Below are 14721 nucleotides of genomic sequence, written 5' to 3'. Positions count from 1 at the left end.
TCGACTTGGCAGGGATAGTATGAAAGAGTGAACTTGTATTTGTCTGTTTGTAGAACAACACAAAAAAATAACCTCCTGGGAGATCGTACAAAATCCGAGTCTAACCGCACTTTCGACCCAAGCCACAAGTTTTTTCCTGCTTTACATTATGTGGCGCCCGACAAATATGCAGATTGCATGTATACACTCGGAGAAAAACTAATAAATACGCGGTTTGTGAACAACTAAATCTACACCTTAAAAAAGTTTGCAAGATTCGAAAATTTGCATTCATCGATATTTTATGATAAAGACATTAAGCTGCTTACCAGAACATACTGATCGGATACAGTTAATCGAGCCAATTACTTGTTTCCTAAGAATTTAACCTGAAAACAAAGAAAGTGTTGAATGAATATGCAAGACATTGGAGATTAAAATTGTTGAAATGAGTCTAAAGAAGAAAAGTAACTAAAAATGTATATAATTAATGTAATAGAAAGAATTACATTTTTAATATTCAATGGCTTTGTTTTTCACCATTTGAACTTTTTATTGTTTGTATGTAAATTTTGTTTTCAATTTAGTTTCATTTCATTTGCAATATTTTATTTTAGAACTATGTAGTAATTTGCTCTTGAAATAAGCTGGCTGTATGAAAACAGCGCTATTTTGTTGAATATTTTAGAAATATTTCGTATACAAGTACTCCTCTCTTATTGTTTATGTGATTATATTTTTCTCAGTGTATTTCTGGGTATGTGTGAGGGTGGAGCGCTCCACCTGCCTCGCGTTTACTTCAAACATGTGCTGCCGGCAGCAACGACAACAGAAACAACATCAGCACAAACAACAACTACAATAGTCGGGGTGTGTGTCTGCCTCGTTCCCAAAACGCTTACAACAATGTTAAATGCTCGTTGCCGGGGATGCGTGCATCTGTGTGTTTGTGCATATTTGTGTGTGTGTGTGTGTTTGGTTGCTGGGTGTGCGCTTGATATAACTACCCAAAAATCCAAAGCAAACACATGGTCACACAAACTGACTCTTAAGCTTTGTCTCTGACCCGCGTGTGTTTGTTGTTTGTTTTTTTTTTTTTTATATATACACATACGGAGACACACATGCGTCCATTGATATGTGCATGTGTTTGTGTAGAGCTTGCATTTGGCTTTGTTTTGTTTACCAGCGCTTTCGCTTGTCTCTAACACCCAACACCGTATCCCGAACTGCCCTTCACAGCCCCAGTGGCAGTTGCTGTTGACTTTGTAGAACTGCCCCTTAAAAACCAAATATACGCAATTTCCATTTCATTTTCATTTTCTGTGCTCCTCAATGCAATTGCGTGAGTGCGTTGTTGTGTATGCTTTATAAATACTATATACTCCCATATACTTGTATATGCACATGTGTGTTTGTGTGTGTGTGTCTTTGTGTACTTTCTAATTTATAAGGCTACATGTTCGGTTACTCGCCCTGGGACTTCTTTAATGCATTCTTTAGACCATGCTTTCTACTCTCTTCGGTTCTGTTTTCGATTTCTGACACGCAAATTTGTTTTTGCATTAGCTTCCTGACCCCTCCCTTTCAACTTAAGTCCACACTCTCCTGCTGCAGTTTTCTTGACTGCGAGGCTTTCTACAAAATTGTCAACACAGCAAATGCAAATGCGACGAGACCTAAGATTACACTCAGGAAAAAAGTTTCAGAAAAACCCAATAACAATTCTGTCCATAGGAATTTAATATTACTGAAATGAGAAGGCAAATTTCCTAAACTCTGTTTAAATAAACTTCAAAGAGTGTATAAAAGGATAAATTTTAAAAAATATGTACATTTCCCAATCATTGCGGGTGCAAATATTTTCTTCCTGTTGTTTTGTATGAACCAAAACATTCAATTATTTTTCTTGAAAGCATCGTTTTAGATTTTATTAGACTTATTTCCTAGCATTTGACCCTCTAGAATTTGGCCTCAAAAGAACAATGTTTTACCGATAATTAAAAATTTAAAAATGCTAAACACAAAGAAGTATGTATTTATCGCATATAACTTGCAAGCAAAGCTTACAAACAATTCCTTTAAATAACGAAATCATTTAGTTCATTTAAAAGGTGATTATTTTGTAATTTGAAGGAAACAGCTCTTCGTGATTTTCTTGAGTGTACCTACGCTTGAAAATTGGAAAACAAGCGCCTATGACTGGCATTTAAATGTGAAATTTGCACGCGCCCTGTTGTTTAGACCAACAACTTGGCTACTTTAGTATTGCCTTGGGCCACGCCCTCCCCCTCCCCCTGTCGCCATCCGCATCCCCGTCCCAGTCAAAGGCAAAGGCAAAGTCTATGTGCAAATTAAGTTAATATAACTGCCATGTGCTGTACTCGAAGTCCTTGCTGTGATTCTGTGTGTGTGGGCTGATTGCTTTATAAGCAGAAACAGCAGCCAGCTAGTTGCTTTTTGTTTTCTGTTTTTTGTTCTGTCTGTCCAAAAATTTAAATCAAATTATTGACATTTGTTTAAGCAACAAAAGTGACTTGCATACAAATGTTTGAGAGTTGAGGCTGGAACGCAAACGGCAACGCATTTAAAGTCGACAATAACAAAGCGCAAAATCAGCACAAAATGGTCTAAGCCCCAAGCACCAGACACCAACAATAACAACAGCACAGAACAGAGAGAGGGAGAGAGAGTAAGGGTAGCAACCCTTTGCCTTTTCCTTTTCCTTCCCTATGGCTGGCTGGCTGGCTGGCTGGCTGGCTGGCTGGCTGGCTGGCTGTCATGTTTTGTTTTTAATAGTTACTGAATCTCATTAGAATTTAGATGAGTCTTAATGAGTCATTGTTTTACACGTTAGACGGGCGCGACGTGGCAGGCGGTAGCAACAACAGTAGTTACACACACACACACACTTAAACACACACACACACGAATCAACTGTAAAGCTAAGAATAGTGCAACGTCGTAGTACAATAACCCAAAAAGTTTTCTGCGCCAAGCACGAAAAGGTAGCGCAAAACTTTGCCGCGTTCTCTTACTTGCTATTCGTGCTGTTGTTATTCTTGTTGTTATAGTTGTAGTTGCGACGCACCGAGAAACGCTCACACACACACACACACACACACACACGCGCAGCTCATTGTATATTTGTTGTTGGTTTGTTTGTATGTGTTTGTGTGTATAAACGACAGAACACAATGAAATTTTCATTTGATCTGTGCGACGAGTCGCTCTTGATGAGGAGATGTTGCTGCCACTTGCCTGCAGGCAACTAGCAACAACAACAGCAACAACAATAACAACAGTGGCAACAATAGAGTTCTCGAAATTCAAACGAAAAAGGTTGTTGCCACGACAGCAATGGTGCGGACGAGGGTTGGGGAGGGTAGGGATAGGCAACAGCAACGGCGCCGCACCGGCAGCCCCATTTAAGTGGCAACTTAAATCCCACGCACACTTGCGGAAGTGGTGTCGACTTTCGAGGCAAGCCACGCACACAGTGGTCCCGAAAAACTAAACACTGTTTTTAATTTAATTTACAAGCGCAGCATGATTTGAATGTTTTTGAAACTCCAGTCGCAAGGGCTACATTTTTTTCTACTTTGAAAAATAAATAAAAATGTATTGTGGGTATCCACCAGTTGGATAGTTGATCTACTCCTGCTAGATCTATGAAGCTCCAAAAGATAATACATATATGAGACAAATCCGAGGAGACCATAATTCTACGATAATCTGTATTCTTAATATACATCGAGCACAGGCAGGGCATAGATGATTTTTTCAAAAATACTTGACAGATTTTGCTTCATTAACTGTTTATAATCCTCTTTATTGTTGATTGTTTCCAAAGTCAATCGATATAAATTTAAAGTAGCTGTGAATCTGATAGTGCAAAAATGTAAAATATATAAATATTACGAATTGCCTAAAATAACAAGAAAATTAATTTGTTTGTCACTTATGTATACAAGTTTATTTTTTCAAAAGTTCTATTCACCATTCTTTGATGTCTTACTTGTATTTCCAAATTAGGAACATAGAGATTGTTTAATCAATACATTTTCGTAAGCATTTACTCTGTTTAATTATCATGGATAGTTTCATATTTTTGTGACTCAGCAGATGCAGAAACGAGCCAATCTCTTACAGATTGGCCAAGTACTGCTAATATATTAATTTGGAGAACTTCGAATTTCAAATCCGAAATTTTTTAGCCTGCATACAATTAAAAGATTCCTTTCATATAATATTGAATATTCACTATGAGGAATACATAAGCTAGAATTTTATTCCCTAACTTTTGAGCGATTACTTTATCTTAAAATGCTCCCACTGTGCGGTTTTGGCTTCATATTGCTGTTGTGCTTATTGTAAGCAGGTAAAAGGGTAGCTCCAGCCTTCGTTTCCTGGCATCTTTATACGTCAGACAAAAGTCGGCAGCTTCGCATGCTTGGCAAAGCTTGGAAATGGCTTGGAATAGAAAGTGCGCGGCAGCTTGTGGTAATCAACATTAAAAATCAACATTATCATCATCCACGGCAACGGCGACGACCACGACTCTTAATGGTGACAACGTCGACGCCGATGCTGTTGTCAAAGCCACGAACGGAATAGAAGGGAAGGGGTGGGATGGGATGGGATGGGGGATGAGGGCGTCGGCTTTGGGCCAAAGTTGAAACCAGTTGGTAGCAAAGGAGACTGCAGTGTCATTAGATGTCGGGACTGCTTCTGCCGGCTGCACTGCAAGCTACAAAGCTAAATGAGTTGATTGGCTTTGAGTTGCACAGAATGGAGCAGAGATAAGCGAAACAACTACAACAAAAACAATAACAACAGCTGAAGCTATAACATTGCATTTGCAATTTTAATTTTCTAGTCCAGCATTTAGTTAAGTGTAATTAACTTGAAATTAAAGTGGAAAGTTTGCTTTAAGTTGCCAGAGCCTGGCCAGGGCAACAGCAGTGCTAATTAGATTTTTTACTTCCCCCTTCCTTCACTTTATCTCGCTCTCTCTCTCTCTCTCTCTCTCTCACTGTCTCGCTATCTTCACGTGCCTTGCACGCTGCATGCAAATGAATGAAATTAAAAGCACATTATAAAGTATAATGCGCGCTGATTTGTGTCAAGCAAATTTAATTTAAAGATTTGTTAAGCTCGACTCGGGGTCCAAAGTCTTTGCCTTTTCTCGCGACAACAGCAACAGCAACAAAAACATCAACAAAAGCTGCAAAAATTCACAACAACACTTGGGGAAAGAAGTGTCTGTGTGAGTCTCATATATCAAAGCAGATATGCGGATAACCGCATTGCCAAATTGCGGGCATAAGTGACTCTCAAATATGTACAGCAAATAAATCTGACAGATAGCAACCCCTCCCCCCCCCCCCCCCTCCACCCACTCGCCCGCATCCACTATCAAATGCCAATCAATTGGGCTTCGGCATTGATCAAAGTCATAAGTCAGCGCGCATACAAATCTTCACATAAATATCCTTTTACAGTTGAGTTGTCCTTTTCGTTACGGGGACCCACCCAGGCGAGCGGCCCAGCACGTCTTGGCAACTGGATTATTAACATTTCAATATAATTTGCGGCTGCTCCGTGGCAGTCCTATGCGGAGCGAAGGGGGAAGCAGGACAAGAGGTCCTTTTTGTATGCTCATCTGGGTCCATCGCTGCTTCTTTTCTATGTGTTTTTTCTTTTTCTGCTGACTACAAGCAAAATTAACGCATTTCGCCTTCAACGCCTCCAAGCTTTGATCCCTTTTTATGTTGGCCAACCCCCCACTGTCTGTGCGAGTGTGTGTGTATATGTGTGGGCATGTGTCCTTACATATTCATCAATTTGTTGGGTTAGGGAGAGAGAAAGGGAGAGCCTTTTGGTTGCGGTTGAGCCACGGCATGTCGCTGGCTCTTATGTGTCAGCAGGGATTCTCAGCAGTCAGTCAGCTACTTAGACATTAAATCGTTTTCCTCACTTTTAACTAAATGCTTAAATTGTAGAGTTTAAAGTTGTTGATACTCATGCCAACTGACAATTAAACTCGAACAAGTTGGAGTGACGTAAATAATTAGAAACTGATGTATTACATTTCACTTTGCCATCGAACTTTTCTTCAGCTTTTAAAATTGAGAAAGGAAATAAAAGACAGTCAGATTTGATATTTTGCACTAGCTTTGGTCGAATTAATAAAGCAGGACATGAAAAATCAAACTTATTAAGTCTTACAGGTTTCGGATAAGTGTTAAGCTTCCCTTAACATTTTTGAAAATGAAAGATAGACTTTTCAGGTATATAGAGAGATCCCACAGATTAGTTTATCTCGATTTCAAATATAACAAGACAGAAAGAAGTGGATCCATTAATAATACGTTTAAAGGTATTAGGTAGACTGTTTGTAGAATAGAAGAGACTGAACTCTTGAACTAAAACCATTTCTTTGTGTTGTTTGATGTATCGAATCTGGTATCAGATTTAAAACATATTTAAGTTCGTTAGGTAAGATCGAGGCTGTTGCTGCTAACCCCCACCTGAATGAAACAAAAAAAATTAAGTAATTGGCAAGTTTGTGGAAGGTACTGCCTTCTGAATTACATACAAAGTTTCTTGGTCCTTTAACTTTTAGTCGAGTGCGTGTAATTAAGCGTTGCAGCTTATGTAAGACAAACAGGAAATAAGGTTTAGCACCGGCGCATAAATAACATGCTTGAATCGACACACGCATACACACACATGCACATACTCTACGGTACGGTGCCGACGACTTGGCACATAAATAAAGCCATGCAAACAATGAAAACGGATAACATAAAATTTACAACAACTACGGCGTCGGCAAAACTAAAACCAACAAACAGCAGCACAAGCAGCTTTAGAAGCGGCAAAGACATCAAAATGGGTAGCACTAATACACACATACACACCCACACATACACACAAGCACACACACAAATGTATGTGAAGAGTAACTGTGAACAGGCCAAGCTTCCGTCTTTAATCAAAAGGTACAATGGGGCGTGGCCTACAACTGCTGACACACTTACCGGCAAACCGGAGCGTGTCATTATATATGCACATACATACATACTCCTGTACTGTGTGTGTATGCGTGTATATATATATAGTATGTGTGTGTACTACTTTAAGAGATGGAACTGAGAGCTATAAAGCTGCTTAGGCCATTGGCGCTAAGTGTAGCGAGCGGGGAAGTCAGCCAGATGGCTAGATAACATGCTTCCATACTCGCACACACTCGTACTCACAAATAGACAGATCAACATTTGAAAAGATATATACGCACTACTCGCCGATGTGTGCTTTGGAAACACGTGTAATTGCGCGTCTAGGATTTATGATTAATTTGTGTGCACGTGCGTCTGTGCGAGTATGGGTGTGTGTGTGTGTGTGTGTGTGTGTGTGTGTGGTTGTGTCTGTCTGTGCGTGTGTGTGTGTGTGTAAGAGAGGGTTGTTGCGAAACCTTAAATAACTCATTACAAGGCGCACAGTTTTGATCATGCGGCAGCGAAAAATTTGATGCCAACCCCGTGACATGCTGACACCCCAGGCAACAAAGCACGGAAGCCAAATGGCGCCCTTACTCTGCTCCTTCTCCTTCTCCTGCTCCTGCTCCTATCAAGCCTTCTTAATGCCCAAAGCAGCGGCGCAAATTTAAAGCTGCTGTCTTTCACTGCAATTAGTGGTCGGGTTTGTCTGCCTGGCAGCTCCAGGACGCCTGCCTGCCTGCCTGCTAGCCTGACTGACAGGCTCAATATTTTCCGGTTGCCTGCCTCTCCACCTCTCCACCTTTCCACCTGCCCTCCGCCAATCGAGTGTGCAACAACGTTTCATGAATATTACAACAAGTCAAAGCGCACAGTGGTTCATTGGCCAAAGACAAAGCTAAGCTCTTTTGCCAACATTAACAAGATAGAGCGTTACAGTCGAGCAGGCCTCATATCCTTTAGCCAAAAATCGTCCTGCTAATAGCAGAAGCAAGAAGGAGAAGACCTGAATATATAGGAAATTGCTAAACTTTGAATGTAATGTTATCTCAATGCGAACCAATGTGCATGGCGGTAGTCCCTCTGTCTATCTGTCGGTGGGTCTGTCTGTCTGTCTGTCTTTTATTGAGCCAGTCAACTAGTTATGCAGGCTCTTGAGCCTTTGCCTTTTGCATGTTGCGTGCGCGCCTCAATTGCCGCCTTTGAGTTGACGTTGCGTAAAGGACGAACGCAATAAACTGACTTAAGCGACAATAGCAACAACAACAACAACTTCTACTAGTATGCTGACGATTGATTTACAATAATAGCAAGTACTTTGTGCCTCGCTCGAGAGCGTCAACAATCCAGTCAGTCAGGCAATCGGAATGGCAACTAACTAAGCAGCAGCTTGCACTCCACTCCCCCCTCCCTCCCCACTCACCACTCTCCACTCCCCACTGCTCTCTTCTCGCATTGCGCCTTGCTCCACCTGACTCTACGCTGCCTTTACAATGGGCTCGTTAGCGTGGCGTATACGCAATTTCCAATTAAATAAAAAGTGGGCACGCACTCAACATTACAGTTGAAGTATCAGAACACGTACGAGTAAGAGATTTACTCGTTTGGGTTCGTTTCGTTTGGCTTGCCTTGGCTTGATTCGTATTGCTGGCTGTTTAAAAAGCCAACCTCGACGCGCATTCGTAACTGGCAAATTCCTTTTAATATTTATTTAACACAAAAGCTTTCCGCATTTTCCCGCCACCATTGCTGCCTTTAATTTTCGCTTTGCTTTTCATTTTCGCAAAATTACCGGAAATGTTAATTTCTGCACGTGCAGAAAGCGAAAAATAAGCAGTCGTGGCGACGGCGACGACTACGACCACGACGATGACGACTATGACGACGACGACGACGTCGACGATGGTGACTACATTTGCGAACGTCACGAAGGACGTGAAGGACACCAGGCTGGCAATGGAGCTCAGGCAGTAGTCAAAGTCGCAGCAGTTACGCCCATCATGCCACGTCGTCGTTCTCTTCGTCGTCTTCTTCTTCGTCATTGTCATCATTCCCCTGCTGAATAGTGCTAATTATTTAGGGTAGGATTCTCTATATACGTATATATAAATATACGTGTATGTGTGTGTGTATGACGACCCCCAAAACTCATTGCAATGGCCCTTAACCCCAAACGCTTCCCACCCCATGTGCGTCTGCGCGCTTTGGTTTTTTGCTTGTCACAAAAGCGCACGAAGGACAACGATAGCAACAACAACAACAGCAGCAAATGCAGCAACAACAACAACAACAGCAAGTGCAACAACAGCAAGCAAAGCAAAGTCGTCACAGCCCCAGAACGTCGCGACTTTTTCTGTGTCAAAGAGACAAAGCATACAAAAATAATAATAAATGATTGCGTTTTCTCGCTGTGTACATACGTACGTACATGTATATATTTGTATATAGTATATATGTATATTTATATGCGTGTATGTGTGCTCTCTTTGCATTATAAATGTGTGACTGTTGTATTTGTGTTTGCGTGCATTGTGCATCGTCCTTCTCGCATTTGTACTTGTGCAGCCTGCATGAGAGCGCCGCTTTGAAATTGCGCACTCAGCGCATTTTGTAAATGATATTTGGTTTAATTCTACAAGATTTGAGTGTGCCTACACACATATGTGCACACAGACACAAGCATTTCTATATATGTATGTACGTTTTGTATATGCATATAGAAGTCTACACAAATAAATAGGTTAATTAGTATTAATAGCTGTGTCATTACGCACGAAGGCTGTAGGACTTTGTCAACAACAAATGTCGCAAATATAATGGCAGGCAGAGAAGAAGAATTTCAGATTATGTACGCAATATATATTCCAGATTGCAGCAGATGTTGCACCAAAGTTGAATTTCGACATTAGTCTCAGACATCTGTGAAGCAAATATTAAAGTGTTCAGCTCGAATTAACTTTAGCATTGGGAATCGGGCTAGTCCGAAAGAATAAGTTCTTTATCAATAAACTGCTAGAAGCCTCTGCGGGGTAAAACTACTACGAGGGCTGCTCAATAAGTAACTGTGATTGACAAAATGACGTTATTTCATGTTTTATTTTCAAACACCGTCTTCCCCCGTTTTCCCATTTGTATAACCTCTGGAAAAGATGTCAATTTTCCTACTCTCCAAAATATGCTTTCCTCCTCCAAGCTACGTGTTCAAGTCCAAGAACAGAAAAAGGCGCTGGGTGGCAGAATAACAAACTAAGATGGAAAAACAATTCATAGCGGTCCAACCACTGCTTTGGCTTTAGTAGTTGCTTCTCTTACCATCCATCGACCAAAATATCAAACACATATAGCGGTTTTTCTATTTTCTCGATAAATGCGGAAAATGTGCAACTAAAAAGTAATCAACTAATCAGTTTGTAATTAAATATGACAGCTTTTAATCCATATCTATATAAGATGCTAGCAGCTCTCTGTAATATAGGAGTACTTATTGATCCGCCTTGGTTATATAAATTATCAGTCAAAAGCGTGACTTTGAGTTTATGTGGGAGTATTGATGAATACTGTGCCCATTTCAATAAATATTTGAAATTATTAATTGAATAACATAAATCCTGAATATTTCTTTAGAGATTAAGCGTTGTTTGCAAATGCAAAAAAAGTTTCATTTTAGCTTGAATAAAAAAAATAACAAGCCACATAAATTCTAAAGATCTGAGCCGTTCATTATTTTCATAAGACAGTTAATATTTTATTTTAGTAAAATTTTCTATTTATTTTGTAAGCTTTCGAGATCATTTGAAGAGTTTTCTGATTTTGAATATATGTTCAATAATTGTTCACTGAACATCAAAGATGATTTAAAGCTTTAACAAAATATTTTTTGCTTTAAAATTTCACAGAGTACACGTTTGAACCTAAATATTATTAGCTTAACAATCTTTTCTAAAGGGTTTGAGTGGGTTTCAAAATAAAAAGAAGTCCACGAAGCTGGGCTAAATGAAATCTGCTGTAAGATCTGCAATTCATAGCCTCCACTCACCTACCTACTCTTGCTGTATTGGGTGGCTCATCAATCTGTGGCGCTTTTTGGGTTAATTGGCTTATCTGTGCTTATGGGGCATAAAAATGTGAATCGAAACTTGCTGGCTATGGCAATACTTACTTATGTATAAATGTAAATAAATAATGAAGTAAGCGACACGTGGGGAAGCAAAAAGAACATGACTTGGATGTTTTGCTTTTTATCTTGATGCGTGTGCGACGTTCTAAATAAAATCCATGACAATACAAAATACACACAACCCTTTACTTAACAGCTCCCAAGCCAGCAGCCAATCTCTCCCGCACTATACCACCCCACCCCAGCCCCAATTTATTCTTGTGCTTGTTCTTCTGTTTATGCTTTTGCACTCAAAACTGTTACTCATGCATTGCCGTTTTTCCATTCTTCTCTTTGCAGAGCAATTTCACATTTTTGTCGGCGACTTAAGTTCAGAAATTGAAACTCAGCAATTGCGTGAAGCATTCACACCATTCGGCGAGATCTCGTAAGTATTAAAATGCAAATTTTCCATTTTGCAGTTAAGTTGCCAGCCATTGTGTGTGTGTGTGTGCGACTCGCATGGAGGCCGTTTCTTGTTTCTTTTCATTTTTTTTTTTTTTTTTGACAATTTATCAGTCATTTTTGGGCACGCATCGTCGTGCTTTCTTTCGTCGCCGTTCTTTTATGATTATTGACAAGCGTGTGAGAGGCGAGATGGAAAACCATTTTTCTTTTCAAGCTCCTTTCTGTAAGCTGCTTGCTGCCTGGGCAGGGCATGCAAAATTCATAACCGCGCGACAAAAATGAATTTATGCAAATTTCACGTTGGCGAACTCTTTTGCCTGCCACTGTCGCCACTTGTTGGCAGTCGCGGGGCCAGAGGTGTGCTGGCGTGTTGGCCAGAAGAAACAGCTGCTACACCAGCACTCTCAATACAAAAACTGGTGCGATGACACAAAATGTTGCCACAGCAAGCAAGTGGATATTTTTGTGCTGCCTGTTCCTGCCTCTCCGCGTAAGGATATTAGCCAGGGACACTAGCAACCAACGAACAGCAACAGCAACAACAATCGTTACATTGTAGAAAGTACAACAACAGTAGCATGGGCAACAAACTTTGCTTAATTAACTTCTGTTGAAGCGCAAAACTTTTGCATCAACGTTTTTAGAATGGACAGAAGGGCAGGAGATCCTGCCCGCAGGCCGCTTATCAAAAATTTTGGCTCAAGTATTTGATTTTTGGATTTTGCGCTTGTTTGACTTCGCTCGTTCAGTGAGTCAGTCAATTGGTGTGTCAGTCAGTCAGTCAGTTAGTCAGTCAGTGAGCCAGTCTGTAATTCTATTCATTGCCTCATCAGACAGCAGGCAATTTGCTAGTTTGATAATTTGAATTTTAATTCGAACTCATTATAATTATTATGTTTATGCTTCTGACAGTGCTAAAAGGCTTTTAGGCCTCCACCCAGTCTCCAGCCTCTTAGTTGGTTTAATGAGCGGCGCATGGTTCCTAATTAGGAATGACTTCAAGCCAAAAATCAAAGTGCCACCTTTCCGCTCAGCTTACCCACAAAATTTAATTGACAGACACAATCATCACAAATGCACACCGACTGACATACACAAATACAGACATAAAGCCCAGATTAAAGGCGAAACGAAATCAACACGCGTTTGAATGCGCAAGTTCGTGCACGTTTCGCTATTGCCATTTGGCAGCTGAAAAGACGGAGCGTTACGAAATCAACTCAAATCGAGTCGACCCTACCTCCCAAAGTATCGCCATCAGCATCAACATCGGCATCAGCATCAGCCGTATCGATAACGCCACGCAGCTGCGTCGCATTTGAGTTGCCGTTTTGACGCTTTATTGAGCAATCGATTGCCACCTTTGATACATATCGCTGACATCATTATCACCGATACATGTCCCAAAAAAGAAAAAGAAAGCTGCTAAAAAAGTACAGAAAGTCAAAGACGCGGAAACAACAAAGCCCACATCGCGTGCTGATTATCAGCAGAGCGAGCAGGCAACCAGGTGTTGCACAGTGGGCCGCTTAGGCAATTTAGCGGAGCAGACAAAAAGGCGTTACAAAACAAATCAACACCTTTGGAAGGTAGTTGACTAAACTATTATTAAATGCATATGTAAGCTCGTAAATTTAAATTCTTCGCTAGAGGGCAAGTCAAACTCACAAAACTCACATGAAATGTTTAAATGCGATGCTTCCCACGGTAGATATTATAGAACTCTACTCGTATATGTTGAATACATTTCTTGTTAGCTTGTCAATATTTAGAAGATAATCCAGTTCGAGTGCCTTATCCATAATAGATTAACACAAGAGCCTGTCAAAATATTATTAAGTATTGGTCAATTAGACTGCGAAAATAATTGTATTTCGTCAGTAGTTTGATGAAAACCACCCACTGTGCGGCTGTTCCGCAAACGCCTTAGTCTGCAGCTCGGGCTTAAATAACTTGCTTTATTTTGGCGCGTCAACATGTCAAAACGCTTAGCGCACAGCCGTGGCCGAGCTGCGTAGGATGGCGATCGGGGCACGGAGAAGTCATTCGTGCGGGACCTGCAAGGCTCTTTTCCCCAGCGCCTCCATGTTCTTTGTCAAAAGTTTTATGCGTGCGTCCTTGTTTGCTGGCTTTCTATTTGAGTTTGCCCTTTTTCATTTTTTTTTTTTTTTTTGGCTGGGTGGGGGCTTCTTCTTATTTTATTTTATTTTTTGCTTGTTGTGCCTGACTGAGGATTTTTAGCCAACATTTTTGTTATTACTTTTATTTCTGTTGCTGTTCCTGCTGGCTGGCGGCTCTGTTGCCTGGTTTTGGAATTATGTGCCCTGCACATTTTTGTTTCGTTTTGTTAAATGCGCGGCGCGTGTGAATATTTAATAAGTCGCTAGGCAGTGAGACGCAACTTTTGGCGTTTACTTATAATAATCATAAAAAAAAGTTGCTAGCCGCCGCCACTGTGGTTTATGTTTCATAAATGAAAAGTAAACTGGACTGAGGGAGAGGGTAATTGCTGAAGTTTCTACGCAGGCTTAGCTCCCGCACGGACATTGGCATTTGGACTCGTGCCTTTGCACAACTTCCGTGGGAAATCAATTTCTGGCTGCCGGAATGCCTCAGTTGACCAAACAGGGTTTGGCAAGGGGCTGGCAAGTGGCTGGCGAGAGGTAGTTAATAGTTTGCTGCTGGGCTAATGGGCACGGCATGAGATACGACTTGAATTAAAGGTCGCCGCCAATTACAAAGTGTAGCTTTAATTATTTAGCAAATGTTACTTAATGTGTGAGCTATCAGCACCTTCGTGGCTTCGAGAGTGCCTTTTTTAGACAAGCAAAAGCACATGACTCATTAAAGTGCCTCATTATTATAGTTAATCGAAAGGAGGAGGTACCCTGGATTGTTCGAAGAGAATAAAATAATTTGAAAGTAATTTAAATTCGAGTTCTACAAAATCGATAATTTAAATATAAGGCTGCTGGTTTGGTATTAGTCCATCAACTTCGAATGGTTTAATGTACCATTATTTTAAGAGACTTCTAGTACTTTTTTAGAAAGTATAAAAGAATTAAAGTCAAATAAATCTGCGGCATCTATTACAATTTTAAATTGTTTATTCTTGAGCTAGGATTAGCTCGGATATTGTTAGTAGTTGTTAAATATATTGAACGTTTTTCTTGA

General features: G+C 40.5%; 1 protein-coding gene across 3 annotated transcripts in view; it reads left to right on the top strand.

Annotated features, from left to right (window-relative positions):
• Positions 1 to 14721, top strand: part of LOC115621121 (nucleolysin TIA-1) — a 54361-nt gene that overhangs the window by 23968 nt on the left and 15672 nt on the right. For all 3 annotated transcript variants that reach the window (XM_030514665.1, XM_030514666.1, XM_030514664.1), the window contains exon 2: positions 11440 to 11527. In XM_030514665.1, the coding sequence (XP_030370525.1) occupies positions 11440 to 11527 (88 nt within the window). The remainder of the gene's footprint in view (positions 1 to 11439; positions 11528 to 14721) is intronic.

This window comes from Scaptodrosophila lebanonensis, unplaced genomic scaffold (genome assembly GCF_003285725.1).
Source record: "Scaptodrosophila lebanonensis strain 11010-0011.00,11010-0021.00 unplaced genomic scaffold, SlebRS2 tig00000024-arrow-pilon, whole genome shotgun sequence".
Classification (NCBI taxonomy): domain Eukaryota; kingdom Metazoa; phylum Arthropoda; class Insecta; order Diptera; family Drosophilidae; genus Scaptodrosophila; species Scaptodrosophila lebanonensis.
Note: the sequence above shows the minus strand (reverse complement) of the source record. Positions and strands in the feature narration are given on the sequence as shown.